Source organism: Haemorhous mexicanus, chromosome 1, assembly GCF_027477595.1.
Source record: "Haemorhous mexicanus isolate bHaeMex1 chromosome 1, bHaeMex1.pri, whole genome shotgun sequence".
Classification (NCBI taxonomy): domain Eukaryota; kingdom Metazoa; phylum Chordata; class Aves; order Passeriformes; family Fringillidae; genus Haemorhous; species Haemorhous mexicanus.
In genome coordinates this window covers 122,406,617-122,430,429 of record NC_082341.1, presented here as the reverse complement: position 1 = coordinate 122,430,429, position 23,813 = coordinate 122,406,617, and the positions used below count along the sequence as shown (strand labels likewise).

Sequence of the window (23,813 nt, the reverse complement as noted above, 5' to 3'; positions counted from 1 at the left end):
AGGTTGTTCAGTAATTTGTACAGTCAATACACCCTCTTAACAGTTTTTCAATATTCTCTTCCAGCAGACAGAATGTGTTGCTATATGAATTGAATCAGAAGATATACTCTTGAGAGGTTAAAAATTAGTACAGAATTGGCCCACTTAATACGTATTCTAAAACTCTTGTTGCATGTTTCTAACAAAAATCTTAACATGGTTATCAATATGTCAACTCCATGGACCAAAGAATTCTTGTCAAAATATTTCCAAACAGGGGGAGAACACCTCGATGTTGGCACAATGAAACAAAAAAATTTGAGAAACAGTATATGCTTGCTAAACAAGAATTATGTTTATTTAGCTAGTGAATCACCTAGAGGAGTAAATTTTCACTTTCATGATAGCAATCTGTCAGGCTTGCAAACACCCAGAAATAGGAATTAAAGATTATTTTAAATGTAGTTATAAAGGTCATAAAAAGTCTGATTTAGACTGAGGTACATTTACTCAAAACTGAGATTCATTGAGTGGTAGCAAACAAACAGTTCCTCAGACAAATGCACTTTTTTTCAGTATACATGTTACAGAAAAAAAATAAAGAAATGTGCATTAACTGGTGGTGTCCACCAAGCTGCATATTAATATTCTCTTACACCAAACAGTTTGAAACAAGGGAAATGTCATTCTATTATAATTTCATGTTACAATTCATTTGGCTAAACTGCAGCTTAAAGTTGCTTTGCCATATTAAAAGATTACTACAATAATTTTCACATGAACATTTAGACTTGAGTTTTACTCCAGGACTAAATATGGCATGATTTGCTTTTAATCTGTTGAATAGCTAAAAACTGACAATTAAAAAAACTACAACAAAGAAAAAATTAAGTTGAAGCAATGTGAATCTCACATCATTGAACCACTTCTAATGGTTAAATGTTAGTATTTAACAAATTCAAAGAGTTAATGAATCCTTGCATTCGTTCGGTCTCCTGTGCCTTAGCTAGGATGCATAAATACAAAAGACAGCAGATACTGGTAAAAGCTTCAGGACAGAAAGTGCTTGACGAAGGTACAGTTCTCAAGTGTGTTTGGTGAGAGAGTATAAGGGCAGATGCACTGATGAGAACCATTACAAGAAGAGTCAATTTCGTGTTAAAGTGTTCAAAGATGTCACCTTAAGCAGAAAAAAGCTTTAATAACGTCTTCTTAGACATATTAGGCATTTCCAGAGTCTACATCATTAGTGTTGTATTCTAGCAGGACATCTCCATATAGTTATTGTTTGTTTCTATTTCTCTCCTGAAAAAAAAACAAAAACAAAAAAGGACAATCATGTTAATACACACAGATCAACATTATCTGCTATTCTTTCACTACAGCATTTTCAGTGCTTGCAATTTAGCTAAATCAGGCAACATGCTTTCAAGGAAAAAGCTTCAATTATTTCCAGGAATATGAAATTATACAGTTTAAAGAGAAACACAGAAGTATACGTCAAACGAAAAGGCAAACGTTCCAAAAACCTGCTATCAAAAAAATTACTTTTAATCATCAGTTTGAATTCATTTTCAGTGAAATATATTCCACAAAGTGAACTGAGCAAGGACACCAAGGGACCTACACACAAAGCATTCTGTAGTACAAGTTTAACACAATAAATGACACTTTGAGTGCTTTATCATCATCCTCCATTTTCTCTACTTAGTGCAAGATAAACATACACTTTGTCATTATGACTACCTCCAGGAAAGAAATAAAAACTGATCAACAAATGATATATTGTTGCCTTCATAATACATCTTCTAGCCTGCAAAAACACACCGGTCAATGTAAAACCTAAGAACTTATATTTCAACAGCATTTTCCATAACAGCTTTTTTTATTTGTACAGCTGAGCACATTAAAGAAATATACAAATACCTGCATGGAAAAGAGGTAGGTTCCCATCCCCATTAAAAGATAATAAAAAGCATAAAATACCTCTCCATATTTTTATTATTATTGCATACTATAAATGGAACAATAACAGCAGGGAAAACAAAATAACCCAGGAGGCATTTGAACAGCTATTTCAAAACCACATTGAAACTTTATTATGCTAGAAACTATTTAAGAAAATTGCAAGTGAGCATATGAGCCTACATAGATCCTTCCAAAAAGACAGTCTACTGAAAGAAGACGGTATGTAACATTTATACTGGTTATTACTGGTGATCTAGTCCTTTCCAAGACAGATCTCCAAGTTGCTTCAAGATGAAAACCAAAACAATAAAGCCCAGTTCTTGGTCACAATGAGCAGCTCATGGTCCCAGCAGCCGTGTGTCTAAGACTAGACATTAGCTAGAGCAGATTTCAGTATATTTAAAGTGAAAGCAATACTTGCACTATTCTGCTAGAAAATTATTCTCCCTAGTTCAAAAATACGTAACAAATATTTTCATAGTAAGATACTGCTTTTAAGGATTGATAGTATCAGTCATTAATACAAGCTGATATCTTAACAAAGCACTCTTGGCTCAAAACAGATGATGACTGGCCTCATGCCTCACTATGCATGTAAGGCATGCAAAAATAGCCTGCTCAGGCACATCTCAGATTATTTCTCTAATATAAGCAGACTTCAACTGCAAGAACTACACAAAGTATTGAAAAACACTCCTGCTGTAGCAAGTAGGAGCCTATGAAACCGCAGTGTTAAAATATATAACAATTACAAATATAGCCTTTATACAACTAAAATCCTGCAAGTACTACACACATAAGCACTGACTCAGGCTGTCTAGAAAGACTCTGCATTTCAAACTGCTGGACTATAAACTGACCAACACTATGCTTTGTGAAGCTTTCAACTCAAAACACATTTAAGTTCATAAAAATTCAAAGTAGAAAAGGAATAATACCCTGACTACCTTCTTCCACTTGATGAAATAAAGGAGATGTTGCAAATTTTACCTCTGCTTTGAATTCTACAGAGAAAAAAAGGCTCCAAAACAACAGCACATCTTTCCTGTAGTCTCAAAATTACATATTACTACATTTATATTTAAATACTTCAAGCAGACATACAAGCATGACATTTTTCAATGCAAGTGAACAATACATTCTTCAAATACTGGAATTGGCGACATGTGGCACTCTGTACTGCAAAACAGAGAGAAAGAAGACCTGATTTACTCAAAACACAGGCAGCACTATTCCATTCAAAACCAAACCCCTCCCCAACTCCCACAGATCACACTCCTGGACCACTGTCTTTTCCTGTCTCAAAGAGTAGTTTTCCTGGGGGTTTTGGGTGTCTTGGTTTTTGAGTTTGTTGGGTTTTTTTGTGGTTATAGACACACTAACAGAAGAATTTACCTCCAGAAGGTTTCCAGTACCAGAGTAGAAGTTTCCAGCATAACCACTTCTCTTTTACCCAATTAATTTCATTTCTTATATTCAGATAAGCAAAACTTTTGTCACATCTCTTTCAATGCTCTTGGACGAAAACTTTCTCCTGTATATTTGAGTTCCCTGCCAAAGGTCAACTCACCATGGTCAGATTACCCAGCTGCAGGGGGAGTTTATGAACAGGACATGGAAATTAGGACATTCAAATCATGATGATATGGGAACATATTGGTTGGTTAAAGGTACTGTCAGCTGCAGGCCATATGCCCAGCATGTTTCACACATGCAAATAACTCTCTGCACAAACCAAGTAAAGGTGAATCTAAAAACTGCCTCAGCCTTAGAAATGTGCATCCATCTAGTACAAACAAAACTATGAAATTAGCTTGGTCTGAACTGCTAAGCTGAATTACTTCCAAATTTTAGTTGTCTGAATTCAGAGCATTAATTGAATGATCCCATGCTGAGAAGTAGCTGCAATGTAATTTATCCTCAGATATAATGAAATCTCTGTGCTAACAAAATTTCAAAATTCAAAGCAACAAAAACATTTCCTGATCTGATTTGAAAGAAGCTACTGAGATGCACACAACCCTGACTTTGGGATTTATTTGCCACAAAGAAGGTAAATGAAAAAGCCTCATTTTAAGTAGTCTACATGTAAATGCAAATGTAGCCTAACAAGAACAAGAAGCTACTGCAGTCTTTGGCTGTATTTATTTCCCAAGGTCCCACAAACTGAAGCTAAAGGTCAGGAAAGGCAGATCTGAAAGAATGACTTTGGCTGATTTTTACAGTAGTTGCAAGAGCAAGCATTTCAAGGTGTCCATTTGGAAGCTATCCAGAGTTGCAAATTTACACAGGCCAATTGCAGAGTTCTCACACACCCTCCAGCACTATCAGCTATAATTGCAAAAAAAAAAAAAAAAAAAAAAAAAAAAAAAAAAAAAAAAAAAGCAACACATAGAATTTTGCCAAACCTCTGCCTCTTACTGCAATGTTTAAAGTGTTCATGCCTGGAGCTGTCTACTCTGCCCCTCTCCCAAGAGGGAGCATTCTAACAACAGCTTCAGAAGCTGCTTTACTGCAAACTGTGATTTAATCTTCAACTCAGAAGCCCTGCTCATCTGCAATGTAAGCTAACATGTCAGACTGCATTCTGTGAAGTGAGGCACAGGAACTCATCTGCTCTGCCAACTGTGCTGCGTGGGCAGAAACACCTGGCAGAGGCAGAGCAGGCAGCTGTAGAGGTGGTAAAAAGAAGCCACAGCAAAGCTCATGAAATCTCATTTACTAATGGCATCAGCCATAATCTGCAATTTATTTCACTCCAGTGTACCATTAAAGCTAGGACAGCATAAGCATTGACCTTAAAGCCTCAGAGCCCCAATGAAAAACAGATTACTAGAAAAGTGAAAAATTCCAGAAATTGTTTACTCTGTATCAGCAGCTGTTAACGTAAACTAGATTACTGAAACGTTAAAGTTGTGTAAAATATTGGTCCTTTTTAACTTCTCACTCTTGAACTCCCAACTAAGAGGGCACATTTCCTCAACACAGAAACAACCTCAGAAACAGATAAATATATTTAAATACATTTTTCTGAGAAGCACTTCTGGGAAGAAGGGAGGGAATGAATAGATGAGAAGGGTCTCTAGAAGTCTTAAATGAACCTAGAAAATTTTCCTCTGCAGATGTCATTCCCTCCCTAAACACTAATTTTATTCTATTCCTTGACCCAACATGAAAACCACAAGGCACAAAAATCAAAAAGTTACATACAAAAAAAAAAAAACCATTAAAAATCAAACATACATTAAATCAAAAAATCAACATACATTAAAATTCAAAGTTAACATACAAAATCAAATAAGCTTTTACAACTTCAGAGTAGCTTCTCCCAGTAAGCTTTGAGAATTAATACTCATCTGAGACCCTGCTGCTACAGATCAGTCGAACTATAGATAGTATGTAAGGGTTCTCAAGGACAGAAATACTAAGAAACTCTGCAAAAGCCAGAAAACCTAGACTTCTAATCTTTTATTCTTCCTACTAGTTTTGATGGCATTTTACTTAGTCACTGAAACATACTTGTAAAGCATATTTTCCTATCATAGGAAAAAAATTACTGTAAAAAGGTAAATAAATTTAAATTTGATCAAACTCACACACTGTTAGTAGAACATGAACAGACCATATGATTTTATTATGGTAATGATAAAGGCAGTAAGAAGTTAATCCCCATCTGAAATTCCACATGGTAGAACCATTCAAATGGCAGAGGTGGAGAAGGAAATCCAACTACTTAAAGACACTACATGATAACACACAACAATGAAAGGCTCTGCAGAAACCAAGATTGAACTCCATGAGCCAGCAAAGCCCTTCCAGTCTTGTCTTCCCAGACAGATACTTTCAGTGACAGATCTGCTAAGTCTAACTACAAGTAGCAGGTGCTTTGCTTCAGCACTGCACATCATTATACATTGAAATATCAGACTTTAATTACTACAAGACAGCCATTTCAGTAAGATGATTAAAAAAAGAAAAAAAAGAACAAGCCTCCAGATCCTCACTATTATTATTTGTTAACAATGCTCAGAGTATAACATTGGCTTTTGAAGGCTGACAAGAGATAGCTTCTTACCAAATCTATAGAAATTGCATTTAACGATGACCTCTGTCCCAGCAAAAGCAGCAGAAAGATGACTGACACCTGGGCTAGTTGTTCTCAGATACCCAAGGGCAACAAGAACACATTACTTAATTGCTCTGCTAAGGAATTTATGGTAGCCTTGGAAGGGAAATAACATTCACTGCAGCACTTACAAAATACACTGAGGAAGAATTTCTCAGGCAGTATTTCTTTAAGCCTCACCACTCATACTCTTTGAATAGGTGTAACTCAAACTCCAATCTACCATGAGGAAAAATGAACTTACTTTATCTTGGTTTCCTATTTATATGAAAATGCAGTGAACATAGAAGTTTATATTTACTTTTTACAACTGACTATAATCTGTATAGTACAGAACAAAACAATTACTCATCAATATTAACTATACTACCAAACTCTGTAAAATTCACAAAGAACCAGGCTCAAGAAACCTATCATCTGCTAAGTTTTGTAATGTTTCATTTCAGCTAGATGAATATGAAGTTTTAAGCAAATTGGTTTTGATATAAAATAAATAATCCTAGTTCAACTGAATCTACAGCATCAATAGACATGCAAGATCTGTATGTTTAAAGTCCCATTTTTTCAAGCAAACCTCTTCCAGCAATCTCCAACTGAGTTACTGCTAGCTAGCCCATCTGCAGTATGAATCAATGAAGCAAGGCTGTGAAGAGTCACATGGGTTGGGACTTTCTTGCAATAGGCAGGCATATTTTTTTCCCCGCATACTGCAGGAAAAACATCACTGTTCTAGACAATTTGTTGTTAATAGAGCACTGAAATCTGAGGAGATGCAGCAGGAAGCAGAAGGCTGGCTCATGAATTTTTACAGCTATCTGTGTATACATAAGGTTCTGCTTCTGCTCTGGAACAAGAGACTTAGAATTTCTCCTTTGCTTGAAAAATCACAACTTAAAGGACTAGGTACAATTGCCACAGATCCAGCTCAATTCAAGTTCGAAGTCTTGTCTTAGGTAGCTGCCTTGATATTTAAGAACATCAGGTATTAGACTCCAAAAAGTGACTGGTCTCTTAGGCTTTGAAGTAAACCATTTGGTTGATATTCCTAGCTTTTCCAATAGGGGTCCCTATTTTACAGGACAAAGTGGTCTTTCCACTCTCAGAGTAAGAAAAGTTGAACTCACTCTGTAAAAAGGACTTTGTAGGCTTGATTTTCAGGTAGGGATTTCAAACAAACAAACACATGACAAGATCTGTACAAGTGTTGCTATCAACTAAGACTGCACCTGTGAGTTTAATTACTTTCCATCTCTTTATTCAACAGTCCAATATTGCACTTTCCCTCTTGCATCATCACTAGAGAAACACAGGCAACATCACTGCTCAAACTCTTACATGGTCACTCTGTAAGAGACCACAAACATCTATCCCTGTACTCTAAAGAATTCTAAACTATACCTTGGAGCAGAAACAATTGGCTCTGCCAAATGCACAGAAAACAGGCACACTTGAAATCCCTGTGTCTGTAACATAAGAACATGAGGGACATTTTAAATTTTTTCAAAAGACTGAGGATGCAAAAGCAAATGAAGACATGGCAAATAAGCACACCACCACAGAAAGGAAATTCTGGAGCAGTATGCTCAAAATTATTCTAGCTGCAAATAATCTTCCAGGACCAGGGCTACGTATACATCTCACAACTATCAAGGGAGGGGAAAAAATGTTTCCTATTCCTACCTTCTCACTTCCAATTATGAAGATGACACTCTTGATAAATATGAAGTTCAAGGAAATCAAAGAATAAATGTCCCTTGAAACTTCATCAAAAGCATACAGGAAATGAACATGTTTATCAGAAGATATTAATTACATAACCCTCTTTTAGATAGTTTCATGATTATTACATAAACCTCTTCTAAATATAAATTCACAAACTTTTAGAAGTTGTTTAGTACAAATGTCATTTAACTGCATTAAAAATTTTTGTCAATCACCTGTTTTCCTTAACGGAAAATCTGTCAATGGCTCTGTATCTGTTTTTGACATTATATTATAGTAACTGATGGCTGGGGGTTAAGAGGAGGAAGAAGCAGCTACATTTCACTCTTAATGGATTATTTCTCCCTTCAAGATATTTTTAAGAAATATCAAATCAATCACAATGTCAGCAACGTCCTAGAAAGAAAAGGAGTTACACTGCAGCCTGATAATGACAATTACCAGAGAAACAAAAGTTACATTGGTATCAGAATGAAGGGGGGGGGGGGGGGGAAATCACTCCTTTTAGAGTTAAGAAGTTCTAGCTATGTCAGCATTCCTATTACAAGATAAGTAATACAACAGAAAAAAGCTAAAATTTTAAATGCTTATTTATCTGCCTTTTAAAGGCTTCCTGAAAAGTAAAAAAACTCCAAATGCAAATTAGATAAACACAAATATATACTAAGTTCTTCTGTCTTACCTCATGAATAAAAATCAATTACTTTTCTGGACTATCGCACTGAGAAAACTATCTAAAGCACTCTACAATTACATGAAACCATGACCTTTTTTCCCCACTGTATGCTACAAAAGTAGAATTCTCCATGAAAAAGCACTAAAAGAAGTCCTAGGACAACGGGTAATAAGCCACCATCTGAGGGCAAGGAAGTCATAATCTATCAACAACTGCATTTTTAATCAGAGCCACATTTTATTTTCACCCATATTCTTACTGAAGATCAGATGCAAAGCTACTACTACAGATGTTTTTCTTTATTTTTAATACCTTTTATGTTTCTAAATTGTAATTATGTCATCTTAAAAGACTTATTTTCAGATTTCTGTTTCATTCATTTAGATATTACAGCTTTCTGTTGAAAGACAATCAAACATCTTTTTAAATAATATGCATACAAGTCGCCCATTTACACCACAAAGCAGCAGTTAACTAAGGACAAATGCAAGTCCAGGTTACATCTGACAGATCTCATGAAAAGCATCACTCATTTCTCTGATCCTTTGGTAAAAGATCACAGCACTTTTATGTTTAAAATAGGAGTCTAGAACCTGAGCTGTAAGAGAAAGGGAATGATTACTGCACTAGCCCTGCTGTAGATACCCCAGCCACACCAGGGTTACATCAAACAGTGGCAGACACTACAGTACTAATATTTATGCTTAAGGAGACTATTCTCTGCCATTTTCAAGCTACCTTAATCAAACAGCAAAGTTACTAAAGTTTCATGTTTATCAGAGACTATGCCTTGTACTTTCAGAAGTATACTGCCATTTTTTAATAAAATATACTGCTAGGCCCTATTGGGAATGAATTATTGATCCCCCTGAGTTGTTAAGATTAAACTTTTACAACCAATTATTTTAAGATAAATTAGCTGTAATGATGAACAGTTATGAAGCAAATTAAATCCCTAAATAATTTGCCGTTTACAATATTTAGATTGCTGGCTGTATGAAAGTTTGCAACCACCTATGCAATAACAAAATATTAACTGAATTTCAAGGAACATGGAAGGGACTACTGCTGCCTGATGCATTTAATATTGTATTAACAGCTACAAGCATATTTTTCATGACCAAAACACTGGAAACAAAGTGATTGCCATAGCTGCCAAAGAAAATGAACAGGAACTTAATTTACACAGTACTACAGGCAGTAGAAATTGCACATATTTAAATACAGCTCCATGAAAGCTCAGCTGGCACTAGGTATTAAAGAGCTATTCAATTAACCAAAACTCAGAGCTTACAATACTAATTGGTGCATTTACAGACTTGAATCATAAGATTTAACAACTGCATGTTTACAATTTAAAGACACATTAGTTGTACACTGTGTGATAAAAGAAAAAAAACAGATTTAAAATCAACATTCAATCACAAGAGAATGCTAAACTCTCAGTAGATGTCATTAGTTTAATTTGAACTTCCTACATTTTAAGTCTATATTAATTTGCTGAAGGCACGCCTCAAATTCATCTACAAAGAGAAAACCTCACGAGTAACCTACACAGTTCTAAAGCAATTTTTGATAATTGGTTATAAAACCAATTTGTACAATGCCTTAAAAGAGCCAATGGCCACTACTGCAAGTATCTCGACAAGCATGTTTTCTCTCAATAGTGTTGGGAAAGGTAACTATTTACAAAGAAACAAAGAGGTCAGTACTTGAGTCATACAGACACTGTATGTTTCTCTGAAGATATTATTCAAATAGCAATGTTACTTTATTACTCAAATACCCATCATCATAGTTATCTAGTTCCAGTTTTCAGTTTAGTAGTTCAAGACCTACTAAATGCTGAACTCAGTACTTTGAATTTTAAGTTTAGCACACATAGAAACACTTCCACTAATCTACATTTCTCCTCTTCATTACATTTTGTGGCTTTTACCTACTACTGAGGGAACAAAACCACAAATAAAACAATTTTCCTGAGTTGCTAGGGTGTGTCTGAATTATGACTTGTTTGTGAAGTTTTTTTTCAATAAAGGAGATATTTTTGAAGCAAACCAGTTATTTGTGAAATAGCCCAAAATTCTGAAAATTTGGAAAATACTGAAGTGTGAAGGCTACAGAGATACATTATACATTGTAACCTCAGTCCTCCTGAAACATTACAAAATTACAACAAATCACAAAATTAGAATGTCTGAAAAGAGCCCATGAGGATCACCAAAGTCCAGCTCCTGGTTCTGTGTCCAAGAGCTGCACCATCTACCTGAGAGTACTGACCAAACACTTGAACTCTGTCAGGCTTGGAGCTGTGACCACTTCCCTGGGGAGCCTGTTCCAGCGCCCAACCACCCTCTTTTCCTCTATATGATCTACATCTTCCCTAACACAGCTTCAGGCCATTCCCTGGAGACCTGTCACTGATCAAAAGAGGGAAGAAATCAGTGCCTGCCTCTCCACTTCCCCTCATGAGACCACAATAAGGTCTCCCCCTCAGTCTCCTCCAGGCTGAACAAACCAAGTGTCCACAGGTTCTTCTCACATAGCTTCCCCTCCAGATCCTTCACCATCTTTGTGGCCCTTCTGGATGCTCTCTAATAGCTTTATATCTTTCTTATATTGTGGCACTGAAAACTGCACACAGGACTGGAGGTGAAGCTTCACTAGCACAGGGTAGAGTGGGACAATCACCTCCCTTGACTGGCTGGTGGTTCTGCACTTGATGAAGTCATACCAAAGCCTGAAAAAGTCCAAGTCATTCCCTTACATTGAATATTACTTAAGAAAGCAGTCCATCACCCCATCATCCAGATAACATGAAAGTTAACGATACTCATTTAGGGCATAATCCATTTTCTTTTTAGGAAAAAAAACCCAAAAGGCATCACATACCCAACTGGGATACTCATCTAGCCTCCCAACAAAAGAAAACTTTCAACATAATTTATTCAGAGTCGTGCAATAGAACTACAAATTTGGAGTACTCCTGACACTGTTCTAAGGAGATGCAACATACATGTTGAAGGATTAGGAACGAACCACGGGTGAAACCACCACAGTACTAGAAACCTAAGAGAAGTAAACATTTCACCTGCTTCACAGCTTCTTCATGTGTCAGCTACAAGTGAACAAATTCTCCACTTCACATGTCTCAAGGCCCTTAGCATAAACCCTAAACTTTTGGGGTTTTTTATTCCAGTGAGTGGTGTGACATGATGAGCAGAGATCATTAGCAACAAACCACACTGATGGCAACTCCCATTTTTGAATACTTGCCTATCATCTAACAGGTAAAAACAGCTCCTGAAATGTTTCTAACCATGAGACAAATCATACATTTACAGTTACCGGCAAGTCTGGAAAGCAAGTAAATATAGGAAAAGTAAATATTGTGGCACATGGTGAGCACAAGTGTTAGGATAAGGGAGGGTACACAAGACAAAGTACCCACATACTACAAAACTGCTTGAATTAAATGCTTTTCCCTTGTCTGATGAGCATTTCAGGAAATGCCTCCAAAATTAAAAGCATCTCTTAAGAGTTATCACATTTACTCTTCCTTGCAGAAATGAACATTATTTTTTAGGAAATGCACTACCAGAAAGGTCAAAAAATTATTCCGTCACTGTATCACTTCTGTTTTCGCAGTTCCACAAAAGATAAATTGAATCAAGGAGAAAACCTGCTTTTCACGCTAATCATGCTGTTAACATTTCATTAAAGCAGAATTTAATTGAAACACTATGTGAAATAAAGTACACTTCTTCTCTAATCTCTAATCCTTTCTGGGACATCCAGAAACTTTAAAAAACTAAGCAAGAAGACTTCAGGTATGGATAATGGACTCAATTCAGTTTTCACTTGCATTAAAGAAGTAAAACGTGTCAGGTGTCTGCTTATTCAGGCCTACCTTTATATTGTGATTAAACAGATGGCTGAAGTAATAAACAAGTTACAGGATCTTAATTTTTTTCATTAAGAGCCAGTTATATCAAGTAGACACTCTGAGTAAGAAGTACCACTTTCTGATTTAACACTTGCAGACAGAAATCCCAGATGAATGAAAATCAAGGTTTCTGAAAACAGAAAAAAGAGAGCTACTGCAATGACACTGATTTCTTACCCTACGCATGGCTTCCTCCTCCTCTTGACGCTTCTCGTAATGTGCAAAGTCATCAAAGATTGAGGTGGTATGCTTGAAAGTAGCAATTATTTTAAGCACTTGCTTGGCTTTTTCTAGGGGTACCTCTTGAGTGTCCCTCGAATTGGTAACTGGTTTGTTGTCATTGTTTTCCAAGCGAATATGTCGCAGTTGGTTATTGGGAACGTCTTTGACAAAGATCCATTTGACATCAAACTTCCCCTTCCACTTATCCTGAGACCAGACACCAGCATATGCATTGTAGTCCACAACAGACTTCATCTCAGCCACTCCGCAAAAGTGTCCACTGCCATTCACACTGAAGAGCAAATAGAGTGGGCCTTTGCCATTCAGGGACCGGTAAGCAGCATCCAAGCGCTTATTCCCATGCTCAGTACTACACCAGATAGAGTACTTAATGGAGCGATGAATATCGTCCTCTGAATAACTTTTGATTATAAACACACGTCCATTCTTCAGATTCCAATCGAAGTCTTTGGGATTGTAGTTGTTTATGGCCTTTAGTTTCTCCAGCACTGGGTGCACTTCCACACCAGAAGGTGAGGAGCTGACGGATACAACACCTAAACCAAAGTTCTCACTACCAGCTCCATTGTTCTGGCTGAAGCCCACACCCCTATTACGGGGAGCTACCCAGCGGTTTTGCAGCTGTTGCTGCTGCAACTGGTGAGGCTGGGCCTGCTGCTGAGGTCCTTGTTGCTGTTGTGGTTGCTGTGGCTGAGGCTGCTGTTGAGGCAGTTGGCTTTGCACCAGTGGTGGTGGTTGAATTAATGGCTGAGGCTGCTGGATTATAGTCTGAGGAGGCAGTACTGGTTGAGCTGGGGGTGCTTTTACCACTGACCCTTTGTCATCCCAAGTTCCAATATTCATGTTGTGTTTTATAGGTGGTGGCGGTACAGCAGGGCCCCCAATGCCCACATTACCTTTAGGCTTGAGTTTCGGCTGAGGTTTAGCAGGTTTCCTTGCAATTGCAGCCCATGAGGTTGGTTTAGGTGCTGAACTGCTAACTGGGGGCACGCTGTTAGCTGCAATGCTTGTCATACCTGTACTGCTCAGAGCTGAACCTACAGTTTTTGTTACAGCAGCCGTCATATCTCCACCAATTTTCAGTCCAGTCATGCCTTGCTCAATGCTGCTAATCCCAGGCACCTTGCTCAGAGTATCACTGCCAAATCCAGCCTGTCCATCTGCTATGGCTCTCCCAAGAGAACTAGGTGGATAGCCATAGCTGCTGCTGTAAGCAGAGCTTTGCGTTGATTGTCCCTGAGATCCACTTGTCCCCCATGTAGAGAAGTCTGCATTCCCAGGAAAAAAATTAAATCCATGCTGCCCAAGAAATGGAGGGGTATTTCCTAATGCCCCAGGTTGACTAAATACACCATCAGGTATGTAATGGTGTTCACCATTGCTCATCTGTCCATAAGTTGTCAAATATGGCATTGGAGGGTCACCTGCAGTTGACCATGCTGCTTCACCTAAAGAGTATGGAAATCCAATGGATGGAGCATAATAGCTAGGCATGTATGGGTCTGACATTGGTGGATAGCTGTTACTCTGCAAAAAAATAAAATTTTTAAAAAATCAGCAATATTGACAATTATGCCCGGGGGAAAAAAACCTGTAATACAATCCAAAACATTTTTAAGGGTTATATGAATGTATTTGTAACTTTCACCATTCCTCACAACATAAAAGATGAGTAAGGTATCTGTCAGATATGACCATTTCTTCATGAGACCTTCTCAAAGCATTAAAGGGCTCCCTTTTGCTCTGGAACATTATCCTCATGTTTAGCACCTCAGCTAGGTTTAAAATGCCTCCATGCCAACAGCATCAAGAAAATAACAAGCTACTCTAAAACAAGTTATAACAGTACCTTTATAACTAAAGGAAAATAGCTGCAACTATGATTTAAAGTTATGGTATTCTTAGATTTTGTCATATTTCTCACTTCTAATTGGAGACTCCAACAGACTAGTACATTGAAATGGATGCAAGGATGCCTGTTTGTTTCAGGAGCAGCAACAAAAAAGAAGTAACACATCCATGCTATGGAGAATGGGCATTAGATCAGTACTACTCCAGACAGACTCCTGGGAAATCACAGAATTTATTTCTTGAGACATTTGAAGGATTATCCCCACATGATTTCTGCTGTTTTTTCTAGAAAAAATTGCACATATCATCACCTAGCTGATGCTTCCTTAATGCTGTATTATTGGAAAAATAAAGTGAAGGCAAGCAAAAATTCTTAGTCTTTTAATAATTTGCTCTCTCTCAAGATCACTCCAGTTTACAAACTTAACATAACTCATATTAACTTTCAACTACAGAGGCAATTCACAGCTCTGGAAGTCAAGCCATTAGTGTCTTGGCAGAAGAGCTGTACCAAGCTGTAGTGATACTAAGCTTCCATCTATTATGGCATCAGCTGTGAGCTACTTCTTGTAGCTCAAGAAGTGGTACTTCTTGTACCACTTTTAAAGGAAACCATGTCCAAGCAGTTAATATATTCTCAGAGCCAATAAAACTGTTGTTTTGGACTGCATCCAAAATGATGATTTTGTTTTAAATGCAAGGGTTTGGTTTTTAGCTCAAGTTTTTTGTAACTGCATCTTTCTGAAGCTAGAGCAGAAGCACAACAGCAAGGGACATGAAAGCATGCTTTTTAACTGAAGCTTTTCCAGAATTCTTAAGAACACTTCATCTGCTTAAGATATCGTATGATGAGACAAAGTATGACATAAAATTATATTTCTGTGTATATTCAGGCAAGTCAGTAATGGTAAGAAATATCCAAAAATTAAGTCTGGAAGTCAGCTGAATGTCAAAGTTAACTTCAAGGTACTAACCAATGTTCACTTACCTGATTTGTCTGACTACTTAGATATGGCTCAAAATCATCATCATTTACTGCATCCTTTTGATGAATCGAACCGTTTTGTACTGAAACTAAAAATAAATCTGTATTAGAATAGTCTCTGGAAAATCTATGCTGCATTTTCAATCTAGGTAACATTTCTTAATCACCTGTACATTGAAATACATATTATTGTTAAGCACCAGTCCAATTTAAACAAAATAGCTCATTCTACTGATCATGAGGATCAGATCTCAGGAGAGGTCTGCAAAGATGGCAGCTTGAACAGTCTACTCCTGACTATTCTTTCCTGGGATCCACAGACATGTGGATGAAGAACTACAGGCACACCTTATTTGCACAGGCAGTAAGTCCAGCATTTCTGGAAGTACCAGACCAAGTGCAAATGTGCAGACCAACCCAATCTATAGACATATTCAACAGGTTCAGGGAAAGTTGCAACACAAAGTGCAGCTTTCTCCTGCCAGGAGGAAAGGCAGTTACCCACCAAGATAACCATGAAGGACACCACTATTCAGCTATTTAATCCTGTATTTCCTACATAACTGTACTTCATTAGTGACATCTCTGAAGTTTTGTGGTGCCAAAGCAAGACAGAAATAAAAGCATAAGTCCCAAAGGGTGATTACAAACCTTTCCCAACACATAAGCCACTATATGCTGGAATCTCTTCCTACCTGCTCTTCTTGGTCTCCTATTACCTTTTATTTCATCTAAGACATTACACCTACCTGGGATTGTCCAGCTGCCCAAATTACTTGAAGTGTCTCTCTCTACCATCCCCCAGGCTACTATTCAAACAAAGCCACACTGCACAAATTTCTGCTAAGTTCCAATGTTTCCCATGTTGCAAAGCAGAACAGGGACTTAAACCAGCACTTTCAATTACACAACCTGAAGATTAAGATCTGTTCTCAAAAATAAATTTACAGGTTATCCAAATGCAACTTTTTTTTTTTTTTTGGTCAAATATGTTCAGCAAGGGGAAAAAGAAAGTCTCAGGATGATCAGTAAGGTGCACTGAAAAACCACAACTGCAGAAGTTACAACAGAACAGCAGATTTTCTGAAACTTGAACTGAGTTAGGAGCCAATTTTATGGTTTCACCCTTTTAGCAAAAGCTTCTGAAAAGCATTTACAGCCATGTAATTAAATATTCAACTTTGCTGAAATTAGTGTTTAAGAGTCAGGGGTTTTTTCTTGCTTCATTGGGGGTAGGGGGTTACCACACAAAATTCACATTGTAAGCCAAGTGGTGCTTGAATTTTTTTCACATTGACTTCAACATCCCTAAAACAAAACTGCCTTCACTGAATGAAACTAGCTGAAAGAAATGACAAAGTGATAGATATAATCACAAGGAATAATCAAAATCCTGGAAAATGTTATTAACTTCAGAGAGCAGTAAAAAAAAAGGTAAAATTCATAATTTAACATAGAAGGTTTTTTCAAAGCAATTATCTGCGAAGAAAGCAACCTGTGTCTTGAATACCTTCCTGAAGTTTTAAAAGAACACCAGACACTTCAGTTATTACAAACTGGCACAGTGCATTTCTATACCAGCAACAGCCAAATATGACCAGCAATGCTGAGCACAATGCAGTTTACAACTGGATAGAACAATATTCCTAATTAAACACCATATTTAAATTAAACATTATGTGTTGGGGGTTCTTTTACCCCACAAATAGAGTTTCAGTTCAGGTCATGTATCATCCTGAATTTACACACAATAGTAACATTAATGAGCTCTTTATATTGGAATTCCTCTTTATATTTGGCCCAGTTACACACAGGATGAAGCCTCAAAACATTTTGTCTATGTCATGCCCACTGCTTAGACTTAACCAAATAGAACAGACAGCACAACTCTCAAACACAATTCAATCATAATGAAAAACATGGGCAGCAGCACACAAGTTTCTTAAAAGCATGCAACCACAAGTAAAGGAATAAACAGACTAGTATCCCATCAAAATTAATCTCCTCATACTGACAGCTAATCTTCATAAAACGTGCATCTGCTGTGTTTATTGCTCCACAGGTATCTAAAGGTCACTGAAGACAGAATTATTTTTGATCTGACATTACAACTAACATAAAATATTCCTGTCAATGTATTTTCCTTCTTATTCATTCTGTACTGAGATATTAAGTCAGTGACACAAAATATTTCTACAGAGACGCTTTTTCTAGAGAAATATATACATTTCCCAGTGAAACAGCATCACTGGGAGCATTTCTTTAGCTTTTCATTCTAACTTTACATAATGTGTTAATAGTGAAGAATGTAGCCCACACAGACATTTAACAAGAGTAAATGAATGCCTCATTCCCAAAACCTCATGTTAAGTGTTCCAACTAAATAGGGCAGTGATGAAGAATACTAATTGAAACTAATCTACAGATACTAAAAATATCTGTATCAATGTGACGCTAAAAATACTGTATGTTTCTGCAAACACTGTGAAAACATACAGTGTAATTAGATATTGGGAAGAAGCAACTCAAAGAGAAGAATTTAAAGCTAATATTCTTTTAGCTGCTACTATCCTTGCAATAACCACTCACAAAAAATTATACCCAAAGGTACAAGAATAACTTTTTCATTAGAAGTCATCACACTTTAAAGTGAAGAATAAACCCTGAAAGAAATATTAAATATTTCATTCTCATTTTAAATCTAATAATTACACTTAAGTCTCCTACAAAACAAAAAACTGTTGCACACTCAAGTGTAAAAATAAGTCAGCACCTTCCTATGACAGATTTGATACAGTGGCATAATAAACAAAAGGGGAGAAAAACAAGAAGGAGTTGAAGGAGTGCCTTTTTTCTTCACACCCCTGTAAGTCATAATTTGATGGATGTCAGTTCTGATATTTCACGCCAACTGTACAGTAGCTGACAACTAGAATAAGTGAAGTTTTATGACAGGATGATTTACTCATTCAAGCCTCTGAAATACCAACATATAACTGACACAACAGATACATACTACTGTTCTACATACTGGAACTTCAGTCCCACAAATTGTGGTCGAAGGAAACAGCACAGTACACCAGTTTATGAGCAATTAAAAAAGAGCATCCAAGGCATTTTGCTAGACAATAAAAATCAGCTACCTAACAATATAATTTGCAGGTCTAATATTTTTTATTTCAATATGAAATATGTATACACACTTTTTACTGCTCATTCATTCTCTCATATGCTCTATCAGACAGGCAGACAGCTTCTGCCATCCTCCTTAACATTACTACTCTTATGCACAGAACCACCTTCAGACTGGTCTGTTAACTCAGTACCACATCTTCACTCAGAGCTTCTCTAAGCTGAAAGACAACTGAAAGACTGCCTGCTAACATGTGGTCAGTAAGGACTGCTGACACTGACTAAATTCAACCACCTGAAAAAACCTCCAGCCCAAAGCCAACAACTTGTGCTACAGTGAAGATGTTAGCACAATCTCCTAGGCCTTTCATCTAATGCTAAGTCATAACTTAGTTTCACTAAGCAGACATTATACCAAATAATTTAATAGAACAGAGATTAATTGCTCTGTTTCACTATAGTTTTCACTTAGGTCATACTCTCACCAAGAGAATACATCATGAGTATTTGTTATTTAAAAGGATGCACTCCATAAAAAAATCCAAGTTCAGAAATGCAAAAATCTCTTCCTTACATAGCAAGCAGATATGTGTTTTGATTCAAACATTCCACAGCAGTGACAAATTATAGAACACAAAAATATGCTAACATAAATAAGCCAAAGTAAAGCTGACTAGTGCATTTTCACACACTGCAACACAGCACCCAAATAGAAATGCTTAATACTTCCAGTCCAATTCACATACATAGAGTATAGTTCAAAAACTACCTGTGAGAGTCTCTAACAGATGCATCTAATTAACCTCACTAAAACTGAGAAACGATAATTCAAAGATTGTGAAGCCACAAACTACTTGCTAGAACGAGTCTGACTTTTCTTCTCATTTAAGGGCAACATGGAAGGTTATAGCCACAAACTATTTTAAAAATATGAAGTAGTTAATAAGTGCACTTTGGGCAAAAAAAAAGAATATGTGAGAACAAGTATTCAAGAATGACCAAACTAAGAACGTCTGAGGAGGTAAACACATTCATTTGTCTCTGAATGCAGAGAATTTAAAAGAACAGGCCAAACTCAATGAGATCTGGGAACCACGTGCCACCTCACAAGCAATGCATGTAACAAGAAGCAGATAATCTGCACATAGACAGAATAATAGAATAAGCATGCTGTGGATAACATTAAATGACAGCTCACAGAGACCAATTAAATTAGTTCAGATAATGAACTAAGAGGGGCAAAGAGTACCCAAGCTCAAAAAAAAGTTTCTTATCTGCATAAGTATAACAAGCATATTAACACACGGAGATAGCTGTGTGCATGCTACTCTATAGCTCAGTTTGCTGAGCAGATAAGAATTAAATAGGCACAAAGTGGACTGTTTAGGCAGAAAGAAATTCCAAAGAGAGTATTAGTGAAAAAATAAATTCCAGACAAAATACTGCAAGATATAATCTGAAATGCTGTTTACAACTGACTTGCCAAGAATTTTAGACAGAAGAATATTAAGTAGTTAGTAGTTTCTTCCTTCTGTGGGAAGGAAATCCCACTAAGTATGGTATTTAAAAACTAAGACTCTGACAGAAACATGAAAAAGCAGAAGGCCTACAAACACAGACAAAAAAAAAATCAGTTACTGGTGCTAAAATGAAGCAAGACTCCAAAAATTCTGAGAGTAAGGAAGGTGATGTTTTCTGCTCATAGATATGAGTAACTAGTCACATGGCTGCTGTCTAGCAAAGTAAGGAAGCTGTTCAGAAGATTCTTCCTGATGATTCCACTCACTAAACAGAGAGGCCCAAGGTGTACTGTTAAGAGATTATACAAGCATATCACAAAGGCAGCTAAATAGAAATAACTATTTAACTGTCTGACTTTTGACATCAGAGTTCTGCAAAATAACACATTGCAAACTGACGTAACTGCTGTGCCACAGTAAAAGTGCTGGGAAGTAACATTTTGGCACACAATTTAGTGTCATCTTGCTCTGAAATAAAAGACATGCTATAGCTACAAACTCTTGCTGTGACTGTCAGACATTATCCTCCATAAAAGCAATATTACAGATTTATACAGAAATACAAAGTTAACTTACCTTTATTTCCCTGTCCTTTAGGTCTCTGTATATAGGAAAGTGGGGGGGAGGGGGGGAAGCAAAACAAGTTCAGTTAGAATCCTCTAATATAAACTTCACTGTAATTCTATTTATTTGCCAATTCTGCCCTTTCCAACTTAAATATCACTTGAAAATATTACTAAACCATGCTATTATAAAAATGCTGTGACATTACTTAAAATAACATTATAAAATACTACAAAACCAAAACTTGATAGAATTTTACTAAAAATATTGAAATCATCTAGGATTTAACAGCATATAAAGATTAAATGGTGCTGAAAAGCTGAACAAGTGAATTTCAATTGCCCCAGGGCCTAAAAAAACATTTGCAATAAACAAAAATAACACAGTTTTAAAAAAAAAGGTTAGTACCTTAAGATTACTGCCAATACCCAAATTTTATTATGATATGTCACCTTTTAAATTGACTAACTTATCAGAGAATAACATATAATGCCTTGCTTTTTAGATATACAAAGGAATACAGAGTTGTATCATATGCTGAGCTTCAAGCTGCATGTTCCTCACCTAAGCAATTATACTGAGAAAATTATACAGTCTGTACAAAGCTTTCACACAAGGAAATAATTCCTTAAGGAGGATTTTTTTGGGGGTAGGATTAGTCATTACAAAACACTGTTAATTTGTCATGCACTAAGAATCAATGTAACATTACAAGTTACAGTATCCTTAATTCCTCTACAGAAAGATAAGCTAATTTTGAAAAAACAAATGCTAGTCCATGAAAATCTAATTCACCTTCTCATATTACTTTCAACTAAGCAGGAGTGGGTCTCCAGGCTCCATCATTCTCTTAACAATTTTTAGTCCTGAAGAACTCAGTATTCAGAGATTTGAAAGTTTAGGAGGCAACCACCTCCAAGTTACTTTCATGTGCATTTGTCTCAGAGTTACCATAAAACTGTTCAACGCTGCTTCACCGAGAGGTGCACTGGTTAGACACTGTCCTTTCCCAAAACAGGAAAAATCTCTGTAACCTGAAAAACCCCAACCACCTCATCTTTTGGGATGAATCTAATCCAGACTCAAAGGCATGCAAAGGCCAACAAGAGACAGAATTAGAAAAAGTTGGGAAGAAGCAGCCTTCATGAAAGACAGAACAATGAAAAGCTAAGAGATCACTGAGCTAGAAATAAATGCTTAAAGGAAACCGGAGAGCATGCACAGAGACAAAAGAAACAGAACATTAAAGGCACACAGAGAAAATAAAAGGAGGCAAGGGACTGCAGGGCTGAAACTTTTGGGGAGTGCCAGAAACCCACGGACGAAGCAGAGATCAAGACAGAAAGAAAGACCAGCAGAGGCCTAGCAAAGGTAAAAAATAAAAAATTCTAAACTCCGTGAAGGAGCCAGTCTAAAAAAGTGCTGCACAGCGCAAAGAGAAAAACTGAGAACTACTGGAAGAAGCGAAGGCCGAGTGAAAAGAAGTCAGAGGCCCGAAGGGAGAAAGGTGGGCGAGGAGAACGAAAGGCAGGAACAGAAAGGATGCGGCAATGGGGAGCCTGGCGGAGTTTGGGGCGCGCGAGGAGAGGAGCCGGCGCTAGGCGCCGCGGGGAGCCCGGCTCTATGGCGCTCCTGGAGCGAAAAACCGGGAGCCCGGGGGCCTGGCCGGGACGGGCCGGCTCCCGAGTAGGTCACACACAAAGGGGGCCGCGGGCGGGGGCCGGGCCGGCAGCGCTCGGGGCTGAGCGGCGGCGGGCGCTGCGGGCGGGCGGGGAGGCGGAGCGGCTCCGGCGCGGCTCAGCGGTTATAAATAGGGGCGGCCGGGCCGGCAGAGAGGCCCGCCATCCCGGCTGCGATGGACAGCCGCTCCCCATGGCGGCGGGGAGGGAAGCAGGGAGGAAAGGAAGAAGGGAAGGAGGAGGCCGCGAACCGCGCCGCCCCGGCGGCGAGGGAAGGTGCAGGTGGCCGCCCTGCCGCCGCCCTCCCCCGCCGCGGGTAACGACGGGGCCGGGAAGAGGAGAGAGCGGGCGGCCGCCCCCCCCCGCCCCGCGGGCGGTACCTGGTCGACGCTGGTGGCTGACATTCTTCACGGGGAGCCGCGATCCCCTCGCTCCGCTCCGCCTGGGCCTCGAGTGATTCCGCACGCCGGGGCCGCTCGCTCGCCTCCGCCGCCTCCTCCCCACCGCCGCCGCCGCCTGATTGTCGCCGCTGCCGCCTGGGCTCGCTGCTGCCGCCGCCGCCGCCGATCGGGTTCCCGCTGGAAGGAGCCGACCGGCCGGACGCAGCGCCGCTTCCCCCCCTTGCTCTGGGCTCCGCTTCCCCACAATGGCGGACGAGGCTCCGGCTCCCACTTCCGCTCCGCGCCGCCCTGACCTTCCGCTCCCCCCGCCGCCGGCGTCGCCGCTGACCTTTCCCTTCCCGTCCCCGCCTCCTCCATGTCACGTGGGGCTCCAAGCCGCGCCGCGCGCGCGCGCCCTCCCGCCGCCCAGCGGCTCCGGTGGCGCGGGGGGGCGGGGCTTGCTGCGGGGGCGCGAGTGCGCATGCGCGCGGCGGACGGAAGGACTGGGGGCTTGTTCCCGCCCCCGCCGGCCTGGGAGTGCGCGTGCCGCTCAGGAATGCCCAAGAGGGCGGCGGTGCGAAATATGGAGGATTCTCTCCGCTCCACCGCGGCTCTGCTGGGGCAGGGCGGTATGGCGAAGGAGGCGGGCATCCGGCCGCGGGGCCGTGAGGCGACCCAGCCTGGCTGCCCAGAGCGGCTGTTGCTGCCTGCGGGGGCCTCGGGCGGCCTTCCCGCGGCCGCTCCTGGCACCCATCCTCTCCTGGTCACCGAGTCACTGAATGGGTCAAGTTGGAAGGGACCACAGTGGGGCATCTGGTCCAGCCTCCCTGCTCCAGCAGGGTCATCCCAGAGCACATGGCACAGGATTCTGTCCAGGCAGTTCTGGAATGTCTTTAGGTGGGGCTGTCCGTTCCAGTGCATGGTCACCCACACAATAAAGAAGTTCTTCCTCATATTCAAGTGGAACTCCTGTGTATCGGTTCCTGTCCGTTGCCTTTTGTCCTGTTGCTTGACATCGCCACGAAGAGCCTGGATCCGTCGT

The 23,813-nt window shown here is 39.2% G+C and overlaps 1 protein-coding gene across 1 annotated transcript; it reads right to left on the bottom strand.

Annotated features, from left to right (window-relative positions):
• Nucleotides 1-312: 312 nt before the first annotated feature.
• On the bottom strand, nt 313-22,912 carry YTHDF3 (YTH N6-methyladenosine RNA binding protein F3). The gene is made up of 5 exons (XM_059861174.1): nt 22,772-22,912; nt 20,725-20,749; nt 15,500-15,585; nt 12,595-14,187; nt 313-1,284 (listed from the first exon to the last, which is right to left on the bottom strand). Exons 1-5 carry the CDS (start codon nt 22,793-22,795, stop codon nt 1,261-1,263), a joined length of 1,752 nt encoding a protein of 583 aa, XP_059717157.1. The 5' UTR covers nt 22,796-22,912; the 3' UTR covers nt 313-1,260.
• Between the last annotated feature and the right edge of the window lie 901 nt (nt 22,913-23,813).